Source organism: Fukomys damarensis, unplaced genomic scaffold (assembly GCF_012274545.1).
Source record: "Fukomys damarensis isolate Sample0158 unplaced genomic scaffold, DMR_v1.0_HiC HiC_scaffold_39, whole genome shotgun sequence".
In the NCBI taxonomy this organism is placed as follows: domain Eukaryota; kingdom Metazoa; phylum Chordata; class Mammalia; order Rodentia; family Bathyergidae; genus Fukomys; species Fukomys damarensis.
Genome location: NW_022900951.1, coordinates 17,591,349 through 17,615,114, shown reverse-complemented (window position 1 = coordinate 17,615,114; position 23,766 = coordinate 17,591,349). Strand labels below are relative to the sequence as shown.

Below are 23,766 nucleotides of genomic sequence, written 5' to 3'. Positions count from 1 at the left end.
ATTTTATCATTACACTTAAATCTCCTGAAGTGATAAACATTAAACTTCCTTTTCCATTTTGCAGTACCCCCAAACATGGCCTTTTTTGCTTCTTTTCCTTTTAAAACTGAAAGCATGTTGATTTGTCTTCCTTCAGGCACTCTGGCCTCACTCAAATCTACACTGAAAATTCAACAGCATTTTATTTACTCAATTTGACCTTGATATATTTTTACATCTCTAATATTTAAAAAGCTGCTATTGATTATTCTCAGTAGCTGTTATGCTGCATTGTAAAAATATCCATCCACTTTCCTAACAAGGGTGATACAGTGATTCCTTACGGATGTGGTCTTGCCTCTTCCACTCTATTTTATGCCACACAAAAAGCCCAATTTAATGCACCTTCAAGTGAAATATTATTCTTGTGGTTAAATAGGATAAGCACTATCTGATATTTTCCTATCATCTTTGCATTAACTTTAAGTAGGGTACATTAGATAAAATATGAAAATGTTTACACTACACACAATAGTTTATAGGAGGAGATAATGGTCCTCTCTGAAACAAATAGAAAATCCAGATTTATGAGGGAGTACATAATTGTGTAAATATCATTTAAAGTTCTTAAGTGGTTTCTTCAAAACCCTCTAGTCACTTCATTTTATTGGAACCTTATCTTTAATTCAGTTCAACTACATTTCCCAGGTGAAGACTATGTGCCAGGCACTGTACTAAGTATGTAGGGTACACAAAGATGAGTTGAAACTGGAGTCCTGTATTTCAGAAGCTCATAGTCCCCAGAATGTACTAGCTACCTGACTTTGGGCAAGTTATTTGTTCTCTTTGTGCCTCAGTCTTCTCATCTGTCAAGAAGGGAATTAATAAGAATACCTTATTTCTGTGAGGGTAAAATGAATTTAATACATGTAAATGCTTAGGCAAATGTGTGGATCATGGTAATTTTTTAATAACTAGTTGTTATCAGCATCATAACCACCACCATCATCAACAGTTCTCAAAATGTGTACCTTGGAATACCAGTTTTATGGAATGTTGTTAATTAGATTAAAGGTTTCTGTTAGTATTTGGGAAATTTTCTCAGCGTCCATAATTGCTAATGGAATTACGTTATTTTTACACAGGTAGCAATATATACAATATTTTCTAAACAATGAATATCTTGCAGGTAGTATTTTGCAATGCAAAATTCTAGAAGCAATGACTTAGAACTCTTATTTTTGTCTGACTTGGTTGTACTTAAGCTACTTTCAACCATACTTTCTACAGGCAGGCAATTTAAGACTTGAGTTACTGCACCTTTGTATATTAGAAAACATGGTGTCAAATCTTGTGACTTTAGTTTGCCCTTAGTTTACCTTTCTGTACAATGGGGACAGTATATTACTTAAGAGGATTGTTATAATGAGTACACAAAATAATGTATGGTGAGAGCCTGTTTTATAGTATACACATTCCTTAAGAGGCGACTCTTCTAGATGTCTAAGTAATGCATAGAATGTCCCTTTCTCTTCAAGTGGCTCTAACTCCTCTCTGTAAGAGAATATGAGGCATTCCAGAACTAGACACACCTTTAGAAGAGGTGTCTTTTGCATCTATCTATCTTGAAGAAGAGATGGCCTTTGAATTGTAAGGGGATGTAAAGCCTACTCTTTTTTTTTTCTTACTGTATTAATTAAATATCAGCCATGTCACAAAAACATCCTGAAGGAATCAGCTGATTCTTCCAGAGCTAGAAGAAAGCTTTTGTCTCTTGAGCAACTGATAAATTTCTATCACTGAGGTTGGCAAACCTCTTATGTAAAGGATTGGAGAGTTAAATAGGCTTTGGGGATGTTTGATCTATTCCAACTATTTAGCTGTGTTATTATACCACAAGGTAACCATAGGCCTATATATATGAGTAAATGTGCCTCTGATCTAATGAAATTTTATTTCAAAATATAAGGCTGGATTTGGCCTGTGGATCTTGGATTGCCAACCCAGTTCTAGGCTCTCTAGCCTGCTTATTATACACCACTATTGATGGGTGGGGAACTGCAACCAAGGTAACATCAGCACACTCCACACTAAGTTTGCACCCTTCAGATGAAAGAATTTTACATGACAGGTGGTGGGGAAAGCTAGAGCTGCTGAGAAATCCAATCCTATCAGTGATCTGCTTGATGACTTTCCCTAATGAGACTGAGTGACACTGGCCACTGGCACTACCTGCCTGTTCTTCTTCTTTCTCCCAAACATACCTACTTTGGGAACCATCACAGGGCTCCCCAGGGCTCCAGCTCACACAGAGCCAATATTCTCTGGGTTGTCACTGGCCAACTCTCTCCACCATTGATCAAAGTATTATTTGTCCTCTCCTGTGAGATCTGAGAGTGTCATGGCTGACTGGTAAAGAATACTGTGTCTTAGCTCTGCTATGTGACTTCACCCACCTGGTTCTCATGATCTGCAAAAGGAGGGTGTTGTGTTAAGTGAACTCTAAGCCTTTGGTCAGCTTTTAATAGCTTATGAGTTTCTTGAGAACAATGTCTAAGGTTTATTAATAAGATGATAATAATAGCTATAGTTATTCAGGGTTTATCGCGTATTTAACACAGTGCAATAGTATCTCCATGGATCATAAAGTCATGTTTGAAGAAATGAAATAACACATCTAGGATTATATTACTTGTTAGTAGGAAAGTTGGAATCTGAACTCAGTTGTTCAGTCTGATCCCAAAGCCTGTGTTCAGAACTACTCTACAATGCTGTCTAGTATTGTTTCTTACCATCTGTAACCTTGGCACAGAGCACAAGGCTAGATGAGTGGCTATGGGCAATCTCCAGGGTAATGGAAAGTGCCAAGGCTACTTGAGGGAAAATTAACATTTTATGGATGATGGGTGACTCCCTTTAAAATAATTCAACTGACATTCAGAAATAGTGTCAGCATTTCAGTGAAGAAACTAATAGCCTACTGCAATTAAAGTCATGTTAAAAGCAAGTTGTTTGAAGTGAAAAGTGCAAAGTAAAGTGACTCAGTAACAAACATAGTCTTGAAATACAAGTGACCATGGCCACTGAATTACCTCTGGTTTAATCAACCTGTTTGTGAAGCTAAATCTAACTCCTTTATCATACATTCAAAGGAACGATTACTTGAGCCCTGCATTGTTAGTGAGTATGTGGCTTCTTAGTGTGCATTGTTAGTGAGTTTGTGGCTTTCTTATGGGAAGTTTTCCACTGCTACTCAATCCACATGCACAGCAGAATATTTTGATGCCTCATATTTTAGTATTTATTTTCCTTCCCCACTCATTAACATTGCTCTTCCATTCTTCATTGCCCAGGCCATAAAAATCTCCGTGAAAGAAGAAAACAGTCTCCTTTGACGCCAATAATCCATACAGACAAGTGTAAGGCACTTTAAGTGTTTTCTGTGTAGGATTTCCAGTTTAAAAAGATTTCATGTGTATGACAGTTGTTGGTACAAAGGAATAGAGCATCACTGTCCTTGGTTGTTCAGTTAATCCAATACATTGATTAAACTAAAGATCACAATAATGATATATAGCTTCCTTCGATATTTTATTTAAAATTAGAACAAAAATATGCATTGCCAAGTAGAGCCAAGACCTTCTCTTTGATCATTGGTCAATTGCTTATTTCTTGCAGAAACCACTGTAGTACATTATTTACGATTTCTAAATAATTATCTAAAGAGTAGCAACAATTTGAGTGTAGCAGTCAGACAGACCTTTAAGTAGATTTTGTGCTCCTTCAGCAAATGGTTTGTGCTGTTCTGAGCAGGGCTCCGAACTTCGTTGGTGGGTTTGTTTTTTGTTTGTTTTGTTTTTATGAGACAAGTTCTCACTATATAGTTCAGGCTAGCCCTGAACTCATGCAGAAACCCAGGGTGACCTTGAATTTATGGTGATCCTCCTGCCTCAGCTTCCTGAGTTCTGAGATTACAGGCATTTGTTACAATGCCTGGCCTAGGGCTCTGTACTTGTGACATAAGGCAAGCAGTCATATACTGGATAAAAGATGTCATTTTTGCATCCTGACATTCAGAACTACTTTAGAAATACAACCTGCTTCCAAGCAATTGTACCGATTATCTTAATAGCTGTACAGCACATTCTTGAAATCTGCTTTTCCCTGGATGACGAGACTACAGTTGAATCATTCAGGAAATTATTGAAGAGAACAAAAAGTGTTGAGAGCAGACAAAAAGAAAACCTATTAGTGTGAAACATCCTGCGTGCAAACAGTGGCTGAGTGGGAGTTTCTCAAAATTGTGTTGAGTGGATAAGTTTTGTGTACTTTGAATCTATTCCATATTTCAAGAGTCCCTAAGCAGTTGTGAATTCTAGTGGTGTAGAATTTTATTTTAAAATAAACTGACTATATTTTAGTTGATATATGAGTGTATCTTTCTGTTTATCTCTCTTACTTCAAGTTAACTTCTCAAAATGGACTCTGATTTTCGAATCAGAAAAGACATCTCTTTCTGAATGTTTACTGTAAAGATGTTATAAATCTCAAAATGTCATATCCTGCTCCATTCTGTGAAGGGCTAAGGCTGGGAGAATAGGAAAGAGCAGAAAGGAATACTGAAAATTGCAACCCTATAGAATTTCTTTTGCCTGTGTCCTGAATGAATGGCATGGGGGAGGCTATAGATTCTGGCAGGAGCTGCTGGGGTCCTTTGAAAACTAAAGATAGAATCAGTGGGGGGTGTTGGAAACAAATACACAATGTTCAGAAAACTCACAGTGGGCTCAGAAAAGGAAAGGCGGAGTAGGGACACAAATTGAGGGGAAGAGAGGCGAACAATAGCAGTGGAAAGCAAAGTTCAATAGAAATTGTCAGTACCCAATGGCTGGCAGCTATCAGAATCTACCCCAAGGGGGACAAAAGATGTCCTTCCATTGTAAGACACACAGGAGTGGCTGTGCAGGGAATATTGTTTCCAGAATCCCCCTGGCTTAAAGCCTGGAGCCAAACAAGGAGAACAATACAAATAATTAACGGAGTGGTAGAATTAACTTACAGGGAATTCTTTCTACTTTTCTTCACCTGGTGAGATCAAGTATAGTATTAATTTCACATCAGATAGGTCTTCTATCAGGGAACTGTATCCTGTTCTGGCAAAAGATGATCTAGTAGATTTTTTTTTCCATTCCCAACTTGGAGGATATAACAAATTATGTGTAGCTTGGGAAAGAGATGCACTGGGTCTGCTGGGGTAGGTTTAGAAAATATCTAAAATGAGTAATCTTCAAGGAGGGAAAAGAAATACAAAAAGTTGCCTTCCAAAAGAAATAAAAAGCAAGAGCTGGTCTCATCCACGAATCTATATAGAGAAGGAAGCCCTATCTTATATTGACTCTAGGTCATTGATATTCAGTTTGTTTTGTGTTTGTTTATCCTTTCATAAAATATAGCTTATGTTCCAAACCCATTTTGGATAGCAAATGTCATACCCAATGCTCAGGTGAAAATAATTGAGTATTTTATTTGTATTCAAACAGAACAAATCAATGAAAAAGGCAAAAATATGAACCAATTCTCTGGCCAATGGAATAAAACAGAGATCTGCAGGTCTACATTTTCCTATCAAATTCAATATTTTTTTATGGCTATAATTTAGTCTATGGTTTTTGACTCAAATATCACTGCCCTTCAATTACATTAAATAAAACATCGCTGATCACCTTGTTATGGGTGAATGCATGCTGCAGTTGACAAAGAACTCCTTTTCCTCTGTCTCATTAGTGCCCGTTAATGATGAGACATTGGGCAGGTTTTCAGGCTGCTTTTGTTCCTGTCAATATTTGCTGCCATTTAGGTTCCTGATTTCTTGGGTGATGCATTAAAGAAGAAAAATTGTCAGGTCAGTGAGTTAATGGACCATTTGTTAATGTGGCTTTTCTTTTGCACCTACTCTAGAATTATCCATTTTGTGTGACCCTTTCGAAAAGCTAATCTCAAAATACAAGTCTGCAAGTTAGAGCTCACTTTGGCCAAGTGAAATAGACTATTCAGAGAGCAGTTTGGTACAGTGAAAAGGTCTGACTCTAAAGTTTCACAGCTTCAACTTGGAATCCTGGTCTGTACTATTTTTGTGTGACCTTGAGAAAATTATGAACCTCTTTCAAGCTTAGTTTCTTCATCAGTAAAACAAAGAGGATAATACTGACCTCAGAAGACTCTCAAGGCTGACAATATTTGAACTCTCCATCTCCACCTATTATGAATTTTTCATTTTTTGGTACTGGGGATCGAACTCCGGACCTTAGGCTTGCAAAACAGTTGGCTGAACCACTGAGCTAAATCCCGGCCCTATTATGCATTTTTAATGTTTTTTCAATACTTTATTTCAAGGAAAGATTTTATTTTATTTTTTTGAGACAGGATGTCACTATGTAGTTCAGGTTGACCTTGAACTCACTGCATAGCCCAGGCTGGCCTCAAACTCACAGCGATCCTTCTGCCTCAGCCTCCCAAGTGCTGGGATTCCAGGCATGTACCACCATGCCTGGCTGAAGGAAAGATTTTATAGTCATGAGGTTTGAAAGCCTCTCATGTAGTCTAATATTAACACTACCAATGAGGATAATGTGGTACAGAGAAGCTCTCATTTTTTTCCAAGTACAGAGAATCCATAGCATCTCTTAGCATTGGGCTCTTCTCACTACCATAAACTACCTGTGAGCCATAGAGAGGCTATATGAATTTCTAAAATTAATCTCCCAATAGGAAAAGGTAGTTGTCTTATAGCATGTGTTTTACCCTGTTATTATGGATGACATCTACATGTTCCCTTACTGAAAACTGCAACCTACAATAGAGCATTCATACTTGATTAAATGGGTTTAGCCAAACTCACCATTATAAAGATACCCCCTATAGATACCTCATAAATGGGTTGAATGCAGGTGATCTAACAACTTTTAATTCATTAACCTTCTCCCAAACAGTGCTTATATTTACTTTGGCCCTCTTTCATTTCAACTCTAATGATGAAAATAGCCCATTGGTCTAACATAGACCATCTTCTCTTATTTACCTTGTTTTGACCTTATTTCAGGACCTGATATTTTATCCAATCTAAAAGTGCTAACTGTAGAAATACCTTAATTTATTTTCTTTTGCTTTGTTTGTTGGTTTTGTGGTGCTGGAGATCAAGCCCAAGTCCTCATCTATGCTAAGTGGGTACTTCACCACTGAGCTACATTCTCAGCTAAACTGTCTTTTTATATCCTGCTAAGAAATAAAGCAAACATGCCAATTAATATTATAGGATACATATGGATGCAGTGGTGCTTGCCTGTAGTCCCAGCTACTTGGGTGGCTGATGCAGGAGGATCTCTCAAGCTCAGGAGTTTGAGGCCAGCCTGGGCAACATAGTATGACTTGGTCTGAAAAAAAAAGTGTAAGATACCATTGATTTTGAAACACATTCTGATCAGTAAAAGGAGTGCATGTTAGGATTCATGAAGTAAGGGCCATATTTGCCTCTATAAAAGACCTATCTTTCCCCCTGTCTTACATCTTATGGTACATAGTAATCAAAAATACATCATGGCTTGTTGGTCCTAGTAATGCTACCACACTAATGTACTTCTCTTGTTATCCATCATAAAAATTTGGGATGTTTCCTTTCTGTAGGATCCACATTATTTTAGTAGGGAGGGAAGTTTTAATGCCTAGTTTGGAAAAGCCACTTGTTGTTTTCCATGGAAGCAGAGTGTAGACCTTTCAGGCTGCATGAACATGGACACTGGCTACTTCATGTGTCATGATTTAATTGTTCCCCTGGCAACAGAACTTATACCAGGTGACTTGAAATGGACCATATCATACTTCCTAACAATTTCATTTGGTGTAGTATCAAAATCATCCAACCTGTCTCATAGGATAACAAAATTTTTTTTTTTTTTGCTCAGGCATCTCTTACATTTATAACATCAAAATCAAATTTCAACTTTTCAAATTCACATATCCAGTTACTCATAAGGTAACACTTTGTCTTCAGTGGAAAATCTGTTTTTTTAAGTATGTAATGCATGTTTTATGTGAGTGAAAATACTGGTTGAAGATATCTTGGTCTGCATTATTTTCACATTTTCATATCAGACAAAATGGGCAAAATTCAAATTTACACCTTCTCTTCCCAAGTTCAAATTATTATACCAACATATCCTAATTTAGAGTATTTCATGTATACTAGAAGGTATTTTATATTTACTATGGGTGGAGATTAGTATGTTATTTTAATAAAAGACCAGAATTGAAGGGTTGTAATACAAAGGGAACTTGATGTTCCAGCACTCTCCTTACTCTTTCCTGACCCACACGAGAGTATGCTGGGGAGAAGGTAGAAGAATGTCATCTGCAAAGACTTAAGGCAATGCTGAAAGAGTGGCGGGATATTAATAGAAAGGAGGCGGTTTAGGGGGTATGAATCTTCCTCCTCCTGCGCCATGGTAAGTCTGAAGGAACTTCAAGGAGGGCTAAGGTGTGGGATGACTTCTGTGGATGCTCTTTCTTCCTTTCTGATCATTATGTGTTCTTCCCTTGTCCCTGAGAGGAAAATAATATGCACCACAGGAGGGTATCAGCAAGAACAAGCTGTATTTAAATTCTTCCACCCAACAAGGAATTGTAAAATCACTGCACAGACCTAAGGATGAATACCAGAAATCTATAATAAATGGAAGTCACATTTTCCTTTGCATAATTTTTGTACTGTCATTACAAGCAATTTTCCTGAGATAAAAGCTTTGAAGATGTACTTTTCAGACACATTTTTCCTCATAATGATTGCTGTCTCAGAATGTCATTGCAATTTCTTACTTTTCTTGAGCTAAATATATCCTGTTTTCTCTCTTAGGCAAATATAAATATTCCAATGGGAGCCTTTCGGCCAGGAGCTGGGCAACCCCCCAGAAGAAAAGAATGCACTCCTGAAACAGAAGAGGTGAGGACAACTTAGCCAGCAGAGCACAAACTCCTCACTATAGGAGGATAGCAGCAAGGCAGACCTGTTCTCTAGGATGAGGGAGGGGCAAAAAGTTGTGTATCAACAATTCAACATACAGTATGGAGGTAGCTGGAGTTGTCTTATTCAGGCATTCAGGAAACTCTATCTCTCCCTTCCCTTCGGCCAAAGTTAATTGCCTGGCACAATTACTTGAAGATACTGAGCTTAACTTTTAGTTGTTCATTGATTTTGTATGTGGTAGGAAGGGCACAGTCTCTCAGATGCTTTTGCCCAGGTATAGTCACTAGATTGGCCTGTAGGTTCCTCATGTAAACTCAGAAAGATACCCTCTCAGATGTGAAGAGGAGAATGTGCCTCAATGGGAAGGATGAATCTTTAGCTATCTGACAAGGCCTGTGAACATGGCTGTCTCTGGCTAACCTGGGGCCTCTAAAGAGCCCTTTGCTTTGCTCACAGAACTGGAGTGCACTCTCTGTGCACTTGTCCCACCAGACATAGGCATGAGACTAGCACAGGGGCTTAACAGCCAAATCCTCATATGCAGGGCTGGTTTTTGCCAAAGACAAATAATTGCTTGCTTGTAGTGATTTGAAAGGTATTGACAAAATCCCACTAAGCCTCCCAAATCTCTCTTGTGACTGAGACACCATCATCATTAAGCCATAAAACAGTACATTGGGGTTTTCTGTTAAATATTCTCCCTTTCATCTGGTCCCTTTAAAAGATACAAACACAACTTAATTCTGGTTCAGCCATTTCTTAACAGGGTGGCCTTGGGCATATGTCTTGGCTCCCCTGTGCCTGAGTCTCTTCTACCCTAAGAAAGGGACAAGAGTAATTTGGTACTATATTTATAGGGTTATGTGAGGATTAAATGAGTTAGTGCATGTAGCTTAGAACGGCTATCAGTGTGCTTGCTGTTACTGTGGTTTCCAGTGTTTGAGCCTGAATGAGCACAGACTGTACTGCCCCACACCGGAGAGTTTGGAGCAAAACTCAGTAGGGCATCTGGTAGTAAAGAGGGAGATAGTTGGAAAATGCTTCACCATTTTGCTAAGATCTGCAAATATTCTGTGATCGCCTACCCCCAAGCATTTCTCCTCTCAACATCTATTTCTGAAACTGAGACTGCTGCTATGGTACATAGCACACACTTTCTCCATCCAAAGAATGCCCTCCATGTCATATCCCTTCTCAATTCAAACATTTACAAAACAAAACAAAAAAAGAATGTATTTATAGTCAGATAAAGCCACCTGGAATCTGTTTGTTCATGCCTTCATTTATTGTAATGCTCAGAATAAGTTTATAGAAGAAGTGGAATCTGATTTCCATTATATTTTTAAAAGATGACAAAAGATTCAGTTTAAAAATGTACCACTAATAACTCCCCTTCCTGAGTCAATATCCTAACATCAAATTATTAAATATATCCCCTTACAATTTTCCACTCTTGCCACCTTAGCAAATCAAGTGCAAAAAGTCTTACCTTGATACATAAAGAGCACAGTGCACTGGGCTTTTAATAACTTGAAGATGCACAGTATTAAATGTTATTAATCTGCATATATTCATATACATCATTGCACATAGCCATATAAATACATATAGATATTGGCTTTATGTGTTAAGTGTGCCAATACAGTACATTTTGAATGTTACAAAGATAGTGAGTGTGACTTACCCAGAAACTTAACAGAAAGAATTGGAAACATTTTTCTCCTTCATACTTCTTTATTAAGACCTACCCACCTAACAACCATGGGAACATTTATAAGTCAGGAAACATTTTCATTTCACTGCTACACATATTTTTTAGAATGCAACACTTTGTAGCTTAGTTAAAAATTCCTCCTCAAGACCAGCAAGGAACATTTTAGAATACCTGGCCACCGAGTGTATGTTTAATTAACAGTTTTAATTACTGCTTCCATATCCATGTTTATAAATGATGAGTGTGTGTGCATGGTGAAAAACAGCCAGTCCTATGGCTCTGTATACTGACTCAGGGAAACAGTATCTTTCAGAAATTTATAGCAGGTGTAGTCTACATTGAATTGCTTTATCATTTTGAGTGGGTGACACGTTAGCTGTTTCATCAGCACTGTAACAGATTTAGAGAAAACGACTATAGGAAAAAACCATTAGCCCTCAGTGGAAGAACAGTGCTTCAATATATTGTGTGTCTACTCATCCCCTCCAACAGGCAATTTAAAAGCATTTCTATAAAGGAAATGTCTATCAAGTAGTTTGGAGAAGCTTGAACATGTTCTTCCTTTAGGTTCTAACCAATTTGGGAATTAGAAACAGGAACCTTAGGGCCTGTGTTAGTTTGGGTCCTCCAAGAAGCAGATCCAAAGTTGGGTTTAGGTAGGTATAACATTTATTTGGGGAAACACTTGTAAGGGAATATGGGAGGGAGCTGCAGGAATCTGAGAGAGCCATCAGACTGTGGTGCAGGGGATTGCAAGAGGTTGAGGGGTGTCAGCAAAGCAGCTCAGACTTCTGTGCTGCTCTCTGGCTAATTCTCCTTTCCAAGCGCTCCTCAGAGGAGTCTCCTCTCACTGGATCATTGGCCCGCCTTGCGATTCCTGTTGCACACGGTCATTGGTTACCAGCAGCCATGGGAAATGTGACCTCATTGTAGTGATGGGTGGATTTCAAGGCAGGGCAACTGGGGCCTTCATTCTATTACTCTCCCTGCAGTAATCTGATCTGAGGCGTGTTCTCATGGCTGCCACGGTGGTCACATGTTCCTCTGACACCTTGCTCCCAGGTCCGCAGTGAATAGGAGGAGTGCACTAAACATCAGCTTGCTTCTGCAGTAATGAGTTGGAGCCACACACACCAAATCGTTATTGTTTCATAGTCACTGTTCTTTGTGTGTTCAGTTTATGTACATAAAGGTGTGGATTTGTGACTGTGTACATTTTTGGGTTTAATCAGTTAAGCAATAATCTGTAGTTGCACATTGGAGGAGCCACACACAAAAAAAGGATGGGATATGGATTTTGCCTTAAAACTGCAAAAAAAAAAAATAACAGCAGTGATAGAACATTTAAAATATGTTTCCATCCATCTTTCTCATATCCAAAGACATTTCCCTTACACTTTTCAGTTTGTTATTCCTTCCTAAATATATCCTGGGACCAAAGGCAGGCAGTCACTGCATCCCAAACAATACATTGAAAACCTTCTGGACTAAGACATTGTTTTAAAGCCAGCTATGCACTAAAGTTCTACAGATCTGTGCTGTCAGGCATAGTTTGAAGATATAATACCAAATTAAATTTGAAAACGTAACTAGAGGTAATTTTTATTAGTTGCCAGATGTTCTACTGTTTTCTATGTCACATGGAAATTACTTGTTTTCTTCTTCCAACTTTATTTTACCAAACTTTAGATCTTATTGTGACTGAGCCTGTTTCAGTAACACAAGAGAAAAATCACTCTGCTAGAACCACACTGGGGCATTATTCTTATTTTAATTTTTTCTGGTTCATATTCATGAGTTTAGAGATCAAATGTCCTTCTTGGTGAGTTTAATTTCTTCTCTTTTTTCTTCAGGGAGCTCCTCCTACTTCAGATGAGGAGAAGAAGCCAATTCCAGGAGCAAAGAAGCTTCCAGGACCTGCAGTTAACCTTTCAGAGATCCAGAATATTAAAAGTGAACTGAAATACGTCCCCAAAGCTGAACAGTAGTTGGAAAAATAGGTGAGTGAAAAACTAGTTCCTACATTTCAAAAAGGCCATAAGAAATTGTTTGAGGAAGCCTTGCACCGAAGTTTGGAATTCCTGGAACATTTACTATGAAGGGCCTCCACTTTAGAGCAATATTTCTGATACAGTTTTCTGGTAAACCCAAGCTTTGGGGCTTATTCCATAACTAGTTGGAAATCCATTGAGGATGTTTTCCTACCTTTCTCATTGTGATCACCCCTCTTCATTAAGGGAGGATGAGGTTGGGAGAGGAAAGATGCTGGGGAAAAGGCTTTGATCATTGTATGCTTCGGTTTCCCTGCTCAAATACTACAAAAAGCAATGCAAGATTTCTTTAGCTGGAGGATCAGAAGAACAAGGAGCTGAACAGATTTAGTGTGAAGGGGTAGAGACCCAGGAATTCAGGCCTTGAGAAAAAGTGCCCCAGGTATGAGTATGGCATGCTGAGAGAACCTCCTAATAATGCTGGGTGTGGATGGTAAGGGTAGGTTCAAAGCTGCATGCTGCCCGGACAAGGTGCTCCACACAGGGTTTGTAATCCTAGGGTCGTTTTAATCCATCTATTCAGTTATGGACTCCTGGTGAGGGCTCAGCCCACCTTCTGTCTCCAAACTGGGTTTCTGTTAACCAGTATAGAAATTCTGCCAGCAGGGTGCGTGGGGAATTGACCCAAATCATGGCTTTTTCTCCTACGAGACCTTGGAAACAAATCTACCCTTTATCTGACATTAGGAAACCCCATCATGAACATTATTTCCTAAGCAGACGTCTGGAGGGGGGGACTCTGTACTGGGAACACAAAACAGGTTGATTGTCCATTCCTTCATTCGTCTATTCACTCATTTATTCAGTGATCACTAGAAACATCAATCACTTATACCATATGCCAGCTACTATGTGAAGAGCAGTCTATCAATTGCTTCTTGTAATCTTCAGGATACCCAAATGTTTCCTTCATTCTTTTTTTCTTCTCATTGAGTTTATCGGTACATTTTAGGTATACAGTATGGTTACATTCATCATTGGGATCTTGTACCCTTACATGACAAGTCTTGGTTCTCATTTTTTCCCCTTGTCCCTGCCCTCTCTTCACACCCCGTTTCCCTATTTCCTTCATTCTTGAGATGATTTTTGAGAGACTAAATTTTCTATCATGCATCCTAAAAAGGGGTATGATTTCAGTTAGTGCTGTTGCCTACTGGTTATATTTCCTCCTACACACCTTACAGATGGATCAGACACCCTCTGTTCATGTCAGAGTGAAATCTTCTGACCGTGTAGATGACAAAGGAAAATACTGAGGCAGGTGGGATCCTGTTATGTCTTCTCCTGTAGGTAGAAGGGAGAACAGAATGTTCTGTGTGACAATGCAATGCTTTATGATCATGTTATTTGTGTCATGCTATGTGGACTCACTAGGACATTTGCAAGTTAGTTCTGCAGAAAAGATTTCTTTATAGTCTAGAGAAAGAAGCCATTTTCAGTTAAAGTAACAGTAGCTGGTGTTTTTAGCCCAGTTCCATAAAAGAACAAAGGAGTAAGAAAAAGACATAGTATATTCCAAGCCCGTAGAACAAATCTCTGGGACCTGGATAGGGACTAAGTGACCCAGCATGTGGCTTGTCATTATTTATGACAGAAAGGAACAAACCAATGACTGATGTTCAAACCAAAAGAAAATAATCCAATACATTTGGGATGAAGCTACAGAAGTTCCTTGTGAGAAATCCCAGAGAAGAATGATTAAGTTTTTTGTAATATTTATTATCATCACTGAACTAAGGCCATTTAGTTAATACATGAATTTTTTTGTTGTTTTTTGTACCAGGGGTGGAACTCAAGACCTTGCACTTGCAAGGCAGATGGTGGCACCACTGAGCTAAATCCTAAGCCTTAGATACGTGAATTTTTAATGCAAACCTCAAAGGATTTTACTTTGATGAAATCCATGTTGACCTAAATTTAACCTTAGTTCCCATTTCAGAAGTATTTGGTTTTAAAGACTCAAAAGAATGCTGTTTTAAAATGAGCTCAGAGAGGCTCTTGCAATATTCCCTGGGAGCAGGTTTGATTCAGTGGCCTCAAATGTTGGGTTACAGGGAACAAGGAACAAACCCAACTATATAAATATTGAAAAAGTACTAGAATGTCCAGAACACATTTTTGTTACTTCATTTTCTCAGAGAAGGTATTAATGATTCTTCTCTTTTGAACAAATTCTAACATGAAACCACTCATAGAGGCCTATTTGTCTTTATTCTTACAGGAATGTGAAAATATAAGTTGTCAGAGTAATTGATCTGAATTCCAAATGAGTACAGTCATTGATTTAAGCCAAGGAATGAACTTTGTCTTTTGTAGAAGTAGTAAGCTGGTTTGCTTTAGACACATCTGTTTTCCTGCAATTTCAAATTTTGAGACTTCCATGGTCATGGTCTGTGGTCACAGAGGGGAGCAGATTGATTTAGTGAACTCAGAAGCAACAAATACATTGGACCAGTCATCACTCGGTTATTCACTAATCGGATTGATTCCTCCTTCTTAGGACACCATTTTGTTGTCACTGACCCTCACCCTATATTGTCTAATTATTTGATCAAATAGATCACTGGTTTGAAGATTGCCTAAGTACATTATGTCCATAGTGTAAAACATTGAAAATCACGAGACTCAAGGCTCAAAGTCTGTATTATATCTACGACAGTACTTTAGATGTATAAGACAGCAGTATCTCCTTCCCGGCAAGATCACACCTTTTTTTTTTTTTTTCATAGGATTTCAGCGACATTTCACAAGTTGTCTTGTGGCTGGAATTGTACATGGAGTTTGATTAAAAACATTACAGCGCAATACCAGAAAGAACAATGATTAGCCCATTAGGGATCAGGAATTATGACTTATAGAAAAGAATGTAGGGCCTGGACCCAATCAGGAATCATACCAGACAACAAAAACACAGAACATTCCATGCCAAAACCAAGAGACATGGGAATTTCCTAAATGGGGATCCAACCCCAGCTAGAAATGGCATGGATGGGAAAGGCAAGGTTCTCAGCCACACAAGTCTTGAGATTGAGCTGCCTACCATCTAACGTGGCCAGATAGTGACTTAAAATCTAAGAGCCAGATGTATAGGTAGGACCATCAGCAAGGTCTGAAAACCAAGTACCCTCTGATACCCCTCATACCTGCTTCCTTGTGGCATTATTAGGACTGTCACAGGCCCATCACCAGAAACTACTGTCAGCTTGATTGCTTATAGCCGCAGCTGATACCACATCATAGACACAGGTCTGGGGAACATATACAACTGCTCAGGGCTGGTGTCCAAACAGACTCTGTATCCAGATTTGCCCTTCTTCCCTCTTCAACCCTCACTTCAGACCACCTGTGCTTAGTAAAGAATCCTTGTAACTAATTCTCATACTTTGCGCACATTCTTCTTTCTGTACTAAGATATCCAGATGCTAAACATGGTCCCTTCTCTAAGGATACCTGAATCTTGATGGTAAGATAAAAAAATTTTCAAAGGCAATAGATATAGAAATAGATAGCAGTCCTTTGTTTCAGGACATCCTATGCTGTTTCTGATCACTAAATAGGCAGTAGAGATAGTGTTATTACTTACAAGAGGAGGAACTCATGATGATTTGGAATCAGGGACAATTTCAAGGCAGTAGAGAGAAAACAGTTTAAACAAAAACTCCAAGTTTAGCCTCTGGACTTGTAAACCTTTGAGGTATCATTAATAGGGCAGCCTGAAGAAACCAAACAACTCCTCTAGGGCAATACTTCATACACTTTTGGGATGGAGCAACCTATCTCTTCTCTTTTTCCAGGGGTAAAAGAGTTCAGTGATAACAAAGATCTGAAAAGAAATAAAATAAATATTAAATGGGTAGCAGTACAGCAATTACAAGAAAAAGTAGCAGATAAAGCCTAAGAATGATTGTATAATTACAGCAGTGGACACTGATGCAGCAGCAAATGAAAGCCCTGGGACTGATGTGGCCCCATAAAGATGTGATCCTTCTGAAGTTGCATGAACTTTATCCTCAGTGTTGGATGACCATGCATTGTGTGGAAGGCAGGCCTCATATGATAGTGGTATATGTACATAGAAAACTAGAGTCTCTGCGAAATGCGAAATGCTTGTGATTTGTCATTTTTTGACATATAACTGTACACATTTATGGGCACACTGTGGTAATTTGATGCATGCATATAATGTGGAATGATCAAATCAGGGTCATTAGCATTTTTATCCTTAAGCTTGTGTCATTTCATTGTGTTGTGAAGCTTTAAATTCATAGTTCTTTATAAAATACCTAATAAATATATAATCACTGTGCTGTGTTCTAGAATACCATAGTGTTCCCATGTAACCACACTGTGACACCTGTTGTCCAACCTCCCTCTCTCCCTCTTCCCCTCATATTCTCTGGTGATCACTGTTACATTCTCTACTTATATGAGAACAGCTTTTTTTTTTAGCATTCACATAGTAGTTAAGGTAATGAAATACTAGCTGTTCTGTGCCTGGTTTATTTCATTTAACAGCTCCATCCACACTGCCCCAAATGATGTGATTTCATTCTTTATGGCTGGATAATATTCATATATATGTATATATACATATATGTATGTGTGTGTGTGTGTATATATATATATATATGTATGTATGACACATTTTCTTTACATTCAAACATCAACAAATACTTCAGTTGATTTTAAGAAAGCAAAATTTTGATCATTCGTAATAACTCACTTAGTAGATTTTGATCATGTATAAAAGTGATAGCCCCCAGATTAACCTACATTTCCAATTAAGAACTGAGCAAAAAACTTGCACTTTTGCCGTTAAGTCTTTTGAGGTCAGCCAGTAGGCCTTGGACCATACTTTGAGTCACATCACTGTAGGGCAATAAATTAGAGTAAATTGAAATGATATGGTATTCCCTTGTACCCACACACAGCTCTGTACTCTCAGTGTAGCCTGTATCCTATATTCCACACTGGCTAGCCAACCTCAATTCTGGATTTAGTAGATTTGAAGAGAATTATTAGCCTACCTTGCTGGGGAATGAGTGACTTTGTGTTAGTTTGCTTGGGCTACTATAACAAAACAATGTAGATTAGGTGGCTAAACAACACACTTTCGTTTCTTACAGTTTTGCAGGCTGAAAGTTCAAAATGAAGGTGCCAGCATGGTCAGGTGATATTGAGGTCTCTTATCCTGGCTTGCAGACAGCTGTCTTCTCTCTGTGTTCTCACATGGCAGAAGTAGGATGATCTGATACCTCTTCCTCCTCCTTTTTCCTCCATGGGAGCCCTGCCTTCATGACTTTATCAAAGACTTATTACTTGCCAAAGGCTCCATCTCTTAATAACATGACATTAGGAGTTAAGGCTACAACATATGGGGTAGCATAGACATTCTGTCAGTCTATATCAGATCTCTTCTTCCAACACTCGGCCCTACCCTTCTAGCATCTTCTCTTTATGCTGTCACAATACTTACCGTATTTGAACACATTTCTTGCTTGTATGTCCTTGATGTCATGGCATTTTAAAGACTACAATGCCCCTGGTATGTATTAAGCACACAAGGTATATCTATAAGATGTTACTGGCACCTTGACCATAGCATTTTGGTGTATCTTAGAAGTATCTATATTCCAAGTCCTTGTATTCTTAGGTAAGATACTACTTAGAAGCAAGGCTATCTTCTATTGAAAGAGTTGCAGATAACATTTTTACCATAACCAGTAAGGCTTAGACATTTGACTTTGATGTATTGATTATAATTTTTATATTTCCCTGTTAAACTGAAAACTTAGGAAAAATATCAAGTTTGGTTCATATTCCCAAGAGCGAAGAAACACGTGCAACACCAGAAGAAAATTTAATTTTCTAAAATTCCATGACTTTGTTTTTCAAATTACATTTATGTCCAGATAAGACTTATTTTCCAACCAATCATTCAGAGAGATGTCATCTCTGATAGAGGAGAACAGAAGGTACTCATTACTCTTAAATGTTAAATATTATGCATCACTGTCATTATTTCTGATTCAAGGGCTAATTTTGAGAGTGTTGGCAGGAGAGTAAATTCATATGCCCAGATACTTATGCAGAAGTGCATTTAGCACTGAACAAAAGACCCCCAAAGTACATAAAGCAAAAAACTGACAGAACTGAAGGGAGAAATAGACAACCTAACTTTTATAATTGAGGGTTTTAATATCTCATCACTAGTGGTGAGAACAACTAGACAGACAATCAACAAGGAAATAGAAGATTTGAACACTGTAAACCAAAGAATACTCTACCCCAAAGACCTAGTAGACACATATGGCACACTCTGCCCAAGAACAGAGTACATGTCCTTCTCAAGTACACAGGGAACATTGTCCAGGACAGACCATATGTCGGGCCATTAAACAACACTCAATAAATTTACAAGGAATTGAATCATGCAGTCTGTTCTCTGATCACAATGGAATGAAGTCAGAAATCAATAACAGAAGGAGGTTTTGGAAATTCACAACTTATGGAACTTAACATAATCCTAAATAAGTAATGAGTCAATGGAAAATATCACAAGAGAAATTAGAAAATAATTTGAGGCTAATAAAAAGAATACCACATGCCAAAATTTATGGAATGCAATGAAAGTAGTGCTTAGAGTGCTTAGTCATATGTGCTTATATTAAAAAAGAAGAAAGATCTCTAATCAATAACCAACCAAATCAATATTAGCAACTTTATATTTGTGAAATATGAATTTTATTACCTTACAGTAAATTTACAATTAAATTTATTTGTGAATGGATATAGCATCCCTTTAAAATGATAAGGCTTGAGAAGTTATATTTGTATAAGCATCATTAACAATGTAACAAAAATTTTGAAAAAATAAAAATATTTTCTTAGAATATCACCATTTTAGCATAATACCAATATCACTTCCCTTTAGTCTTTTCCTTTGCATTTACAGAGTTGCTAACAATATGATGATGTGAGGTCATACATAAACTGTAATTGGTCTCATTTTCTTCTCCCTTTGCAACTTTGAGCTCTGTGTTTATTTTCTCTTTTATAGAAAGCAGAAAATGGCATGTTCCTCATTGGGTAGTTGTGAAGGATGCTGGAGATGCTTCCACAAAGTACATCTCTGTACATCACTCGGGATAGACTATAACTCAGCGAATGGGAACTGGTCCTCCGTATAATCTTTTTCTGACCTGGCCTCCTTCATACCACATGTTCATTTTTTATCTTGATTGTCCCACTATACACTTTATCAGAGGAATATTTTTCATGTGGCTTTGCAGCCTTCAGACTTGAGATGATTTATTTCTCATAGTCTTTGACTTACCATGATTTCATAACCTTTCCTTCTGCCAGAAGACAGGACTGATTTATTGATTTGCATAGAACTAAATTTAAAAACAAAAATAAATCTTCTCCAAATGTCTTCTCTGTGGTTTGCTGGGATTTTTTTTTTTTTGTCCTCAATTTTAACATGTTCCCTGTTTTGACCCAGTTACGCAAACTCTATGTACTTTCTCTGAAGGACGTGGTTTCCAGCTAAGATTTTTCCACACTCTAGTGAAGTAACATTTCTTTTGACTCGTGATGCTTTTTCTTTTTTCCTGCTCCTCACTTTGTTAGGAGAAAGACGAGTTCTGCAGTGCCTCTGAACTGAACCAAGGTTTTGTTCATTTGTTTTCTTCGCTGGCAAAGCTATTGTTCAAAGCCCTGATTACAGCCTGTGTGTGTGTAAAGGACTCTTGAGGTTGATTGCAAGGAACCTTTGGGTTGATTTGGGGCCATTGCTTTAAACTTCTCTCCACAGCAAACACACAGAAGCTACCTGGATGACTGTTTTTGACACACAGAGCCCTGGAGAGTGTGAGTATGAATTCTAAGGAGGGTGTTGGGATTGACAAAAGCTTTTAGGGAATAGACTTGAGGTTAGAGAAGCCCATCTGTTCAAGCGAGTTTGGTGGAAGGCAGAGATGACTCAGGACGGAATTCTGCAGCTCTTTATACAATGGCTTGTTAATTTCCTTTGGCCAAAGAATAAGACTGGTATGTGCTCTATCTCAATGTAATAGGAGAGTGGGTGGTAATTTAAATCTAGTCAGTGGTTCTCAACCCAGGCTATAGGAACAGATTTTGCCCCTCAAGGGCCATTTGGTAAAGCCTAGACATAGTTTAGGTTTTCACAGCTTGGATGAGGCGTGGATTGTTACTGTTATCTAGTTAGGGAGAGGCCACTGATACTATTAAACACCCCACAAGGCCCAGGACAGCCCCCTACAACAAAGAATAATCTTGTCCCTACTGTTTATAGTTCTGGGAATGAGTTACTTTGATTTTTCTGCTTGAAAGGCCAATGTCAGGTCTGACTTCTTACTAACTTTCCTTTTCAAATAATCAATGCTGTGCATTTTACAGAAATGAAGATGTTAATAAAAAGAATATAGTAATTGGTTACCCAATATTTATATTCTCTTAACCTCATGCATGCTAGGCAGATGCTCCACCACTGAATTACGTCCTAGCCCTCCATTTTTGAGATAGGGTCTCACTAAATTGCTCAGGATGGCTTTGAACTGGCTGTCCTCCTGTCTCAGTCTCCCAAATACCTGGGATTACTGTCATGCACCATGATATTGGCTAGAAATAAGGTGCCCTTAAATGAAATTATTTTCTCAGTTGGCACATTAAACACATTTATTATATATAGTATATATAGAGTATTTCTGAGTTATGGTATTAGGCCTCAAGCCCAAGTACTTTTTGTATGATATAATTTCAACTCAAATGTGTCAGAAAGCAGTAGTTTATCCCAGAAGCTTGCCAGATCTTTAAAAATATTAATGTTGAGCATTACTAATCATCAGCACCATTATCAGCACCATTACTTTTATTGTCATATGACCATTACCATTTGTTACATTCTCGGGATATGCTTTGTACTGCAGACTGTGCTTCACACACATTATTTTACTTACTCCTTGGGTTCTCTGCAGGGAAATATATACTATGAAGGCCAGTTTATTTATTCGGAAATGAAGGCAGAGAGAGTTTATGTAACTTATTCCAGGTCACCCAACTTGTACATCCCAGAGCTGCATCTGTCATACTGTACAGCCAGTCCTTTTAATAACTATTACCTATTTCATTCATTTAAAATATCCTTCTTTTAATATATAGTCTTTGGAGATAGTTCATTGTGTTGGATCAGAGTAAAGCCAGGAAAGGTTAAAATGACTGCAGAAACTGTCATTTGTACAGCTCTCACATGCTGGCTTGTTTGTTTCTTTGCGTGATTATCCATTTGTTCATTCATGCATTCATTCAGTGCTTATTAAGCATAAAGGATCTACCAGGAGTTGAGTATATTAGGCATTGGGGAGTCTAACTGGAATCAGACAGAGAATCTATACTGGTTTACAGTTGAATTGGCAAAATATTGTGTGGAAGTGCAAAGAATTCGCTCTTTTTAAAGGCCTTGAAAGAAAGAAGAATAAATGCCCATAAATATGGAGAAAACAAGAAAGAGAGACTGAGAGAAAGGCAAAGGAAGAGAAGAAGAAGAGAGGAGGGGGACAAAGAGGAGCGGACCAGAACAGCACCTGCTCTAGCCATGCTGAAAATGGCGTGGGCTGTGCCCAGCATGACACAACTGCAGCAGAGGGTTCCAGGCCTCTGCAGAGCTACCTGTGCCCCAGGATGAGGGAGGACTTGTCAGGCGTGTCTGTATCGTTTATGGTGCAGCCGTCTCTGAGCCATGAAGCCTTTTCTCTCATTCCCTCTCATGCTGTGTGCAACCCACGCAGAAAACTGGGAAAGTGAATTCCAAGCTGTCTAATCAGGCTTGGCTGCATCGTGACAATGCTGCTCGTTTTAACTCCCTGCACATGCTGTGGCATTTGAGAAGAAGGAATCACGAGGAGCAAATCAAGACTTGCAAATTTAACTTGTACTCCCTTGCCACCACTCCCTGCCCATGAACTCATCATCCACACCCTCTGGTTTAGGGCTTTATGCAGATGGTGAGGTGGTGCCTGTTTTAATCCCAGGAAGGGCTGGTCAACTGGCTTCTCACTGAGGGAAATTTGTACAAAGCAGTCAACAGATTGAAGTCTCTTTCATCCAGGCAGGTGGCATAAAAGCTGCTTAGAACAATTCATCTTGACTGCTGGAAAAACAGCAGAAAGCAAGTGTGCCCTGTTGCTAGAAAGGCACTGAATGCCTTTTGGAGGAAAGATGGTAGCACTTCCTTCTACTCAGAAGAACTGCCCTGACACCAACCATCCACAACTGAATCCTTAACTAATAATACACTTACTTGCCCAGCTCTTGCCCGACACCTAATTTTGGATACAAGTGATAGGAATCATGGCCGGCATTTAGTTCAAGAGACAACAATTAGTTTCTAAAAACTTATCAAACAAGTTTATTACATCCTGAGTGCTCAAAAATTCATTTATTCAGACTCACTTTTCATTTCTTAATCATTCTTTATGTAGTCTAGTTGGGATTTATGTATTCTGGATGAATTAACCCTTTTCTTTACAATGAGCATTATCAGTATGAACTGGATTTGAATGGGAAAGATTAAATTAATGGGTTAAGTCCACTTGTTTATTGCGTGAACACATGTGCATACACTGTGCCAGGCATGAGTATGTTAGAAGCAGATGATTCAGGCCAATTTTCCTAATGGAATTCACAGACTAGCTGAGTAAGGATGTAAGAGGGATATTAGCACATGATGATTTCAGCAGAAATGAAGAAGAAAGGACAAATCATGGTTTTTAATGAAGAGGATGAAGTAAGATTTTAGACAGGATGGTGGAAAGTGCTGAAGAGATGTTACTCAGGCATAGCTTCACGCCCCGACTTTCCTATTCCCTTAGTCTGTGAGTTTTGTGTTATCATTCTGCCTTGGTTTCTTCATCTGAAAAATAAGAAAAATACCTACTTCAAAGGGGAGGAAGATTCTGCTCCCCAATGTAAAGGACATTCAGCAA

General features: G+C 38.4%; 1 protein-coding gene across 3 annotated transcripts in view; it reads left to right on the top strand.

The window, feature by feature from the left end:
* The window catches only part of Smpx (small muscle protein X-linked), a 127,256-nt gene that overhangs the window by 84,395 nt on the left and 19,095 nt on the right, over positions 1-23,766 (top strand). For 2 of the 3 annotated variants that reach the window (XR_004515794.1, XR_004515795.1), the window contains 3 exons: positions 8,885-8,971; positions 12,563-12,709; positions 20,577-20,632. Coding sequence is in view for 1 of the 3 variants with exons in the window: in XM_019205001.2 (XP_019060546.1) it covers positions 8,885-8,971; positions 12,563-12,697 (222 nt within the window). In the remaining 2 variants the exon portion in view is untranslated. Of the gene's footprint in view, positions 1-8,884; positions 8,972-12,562; positions 12,710-19,820; positions 19,986-20,576; positions 20,633-23,766 lie in introns of those variants that run through there. The other variant, XM_019205001.2, reaches the window with a different exon arrangement.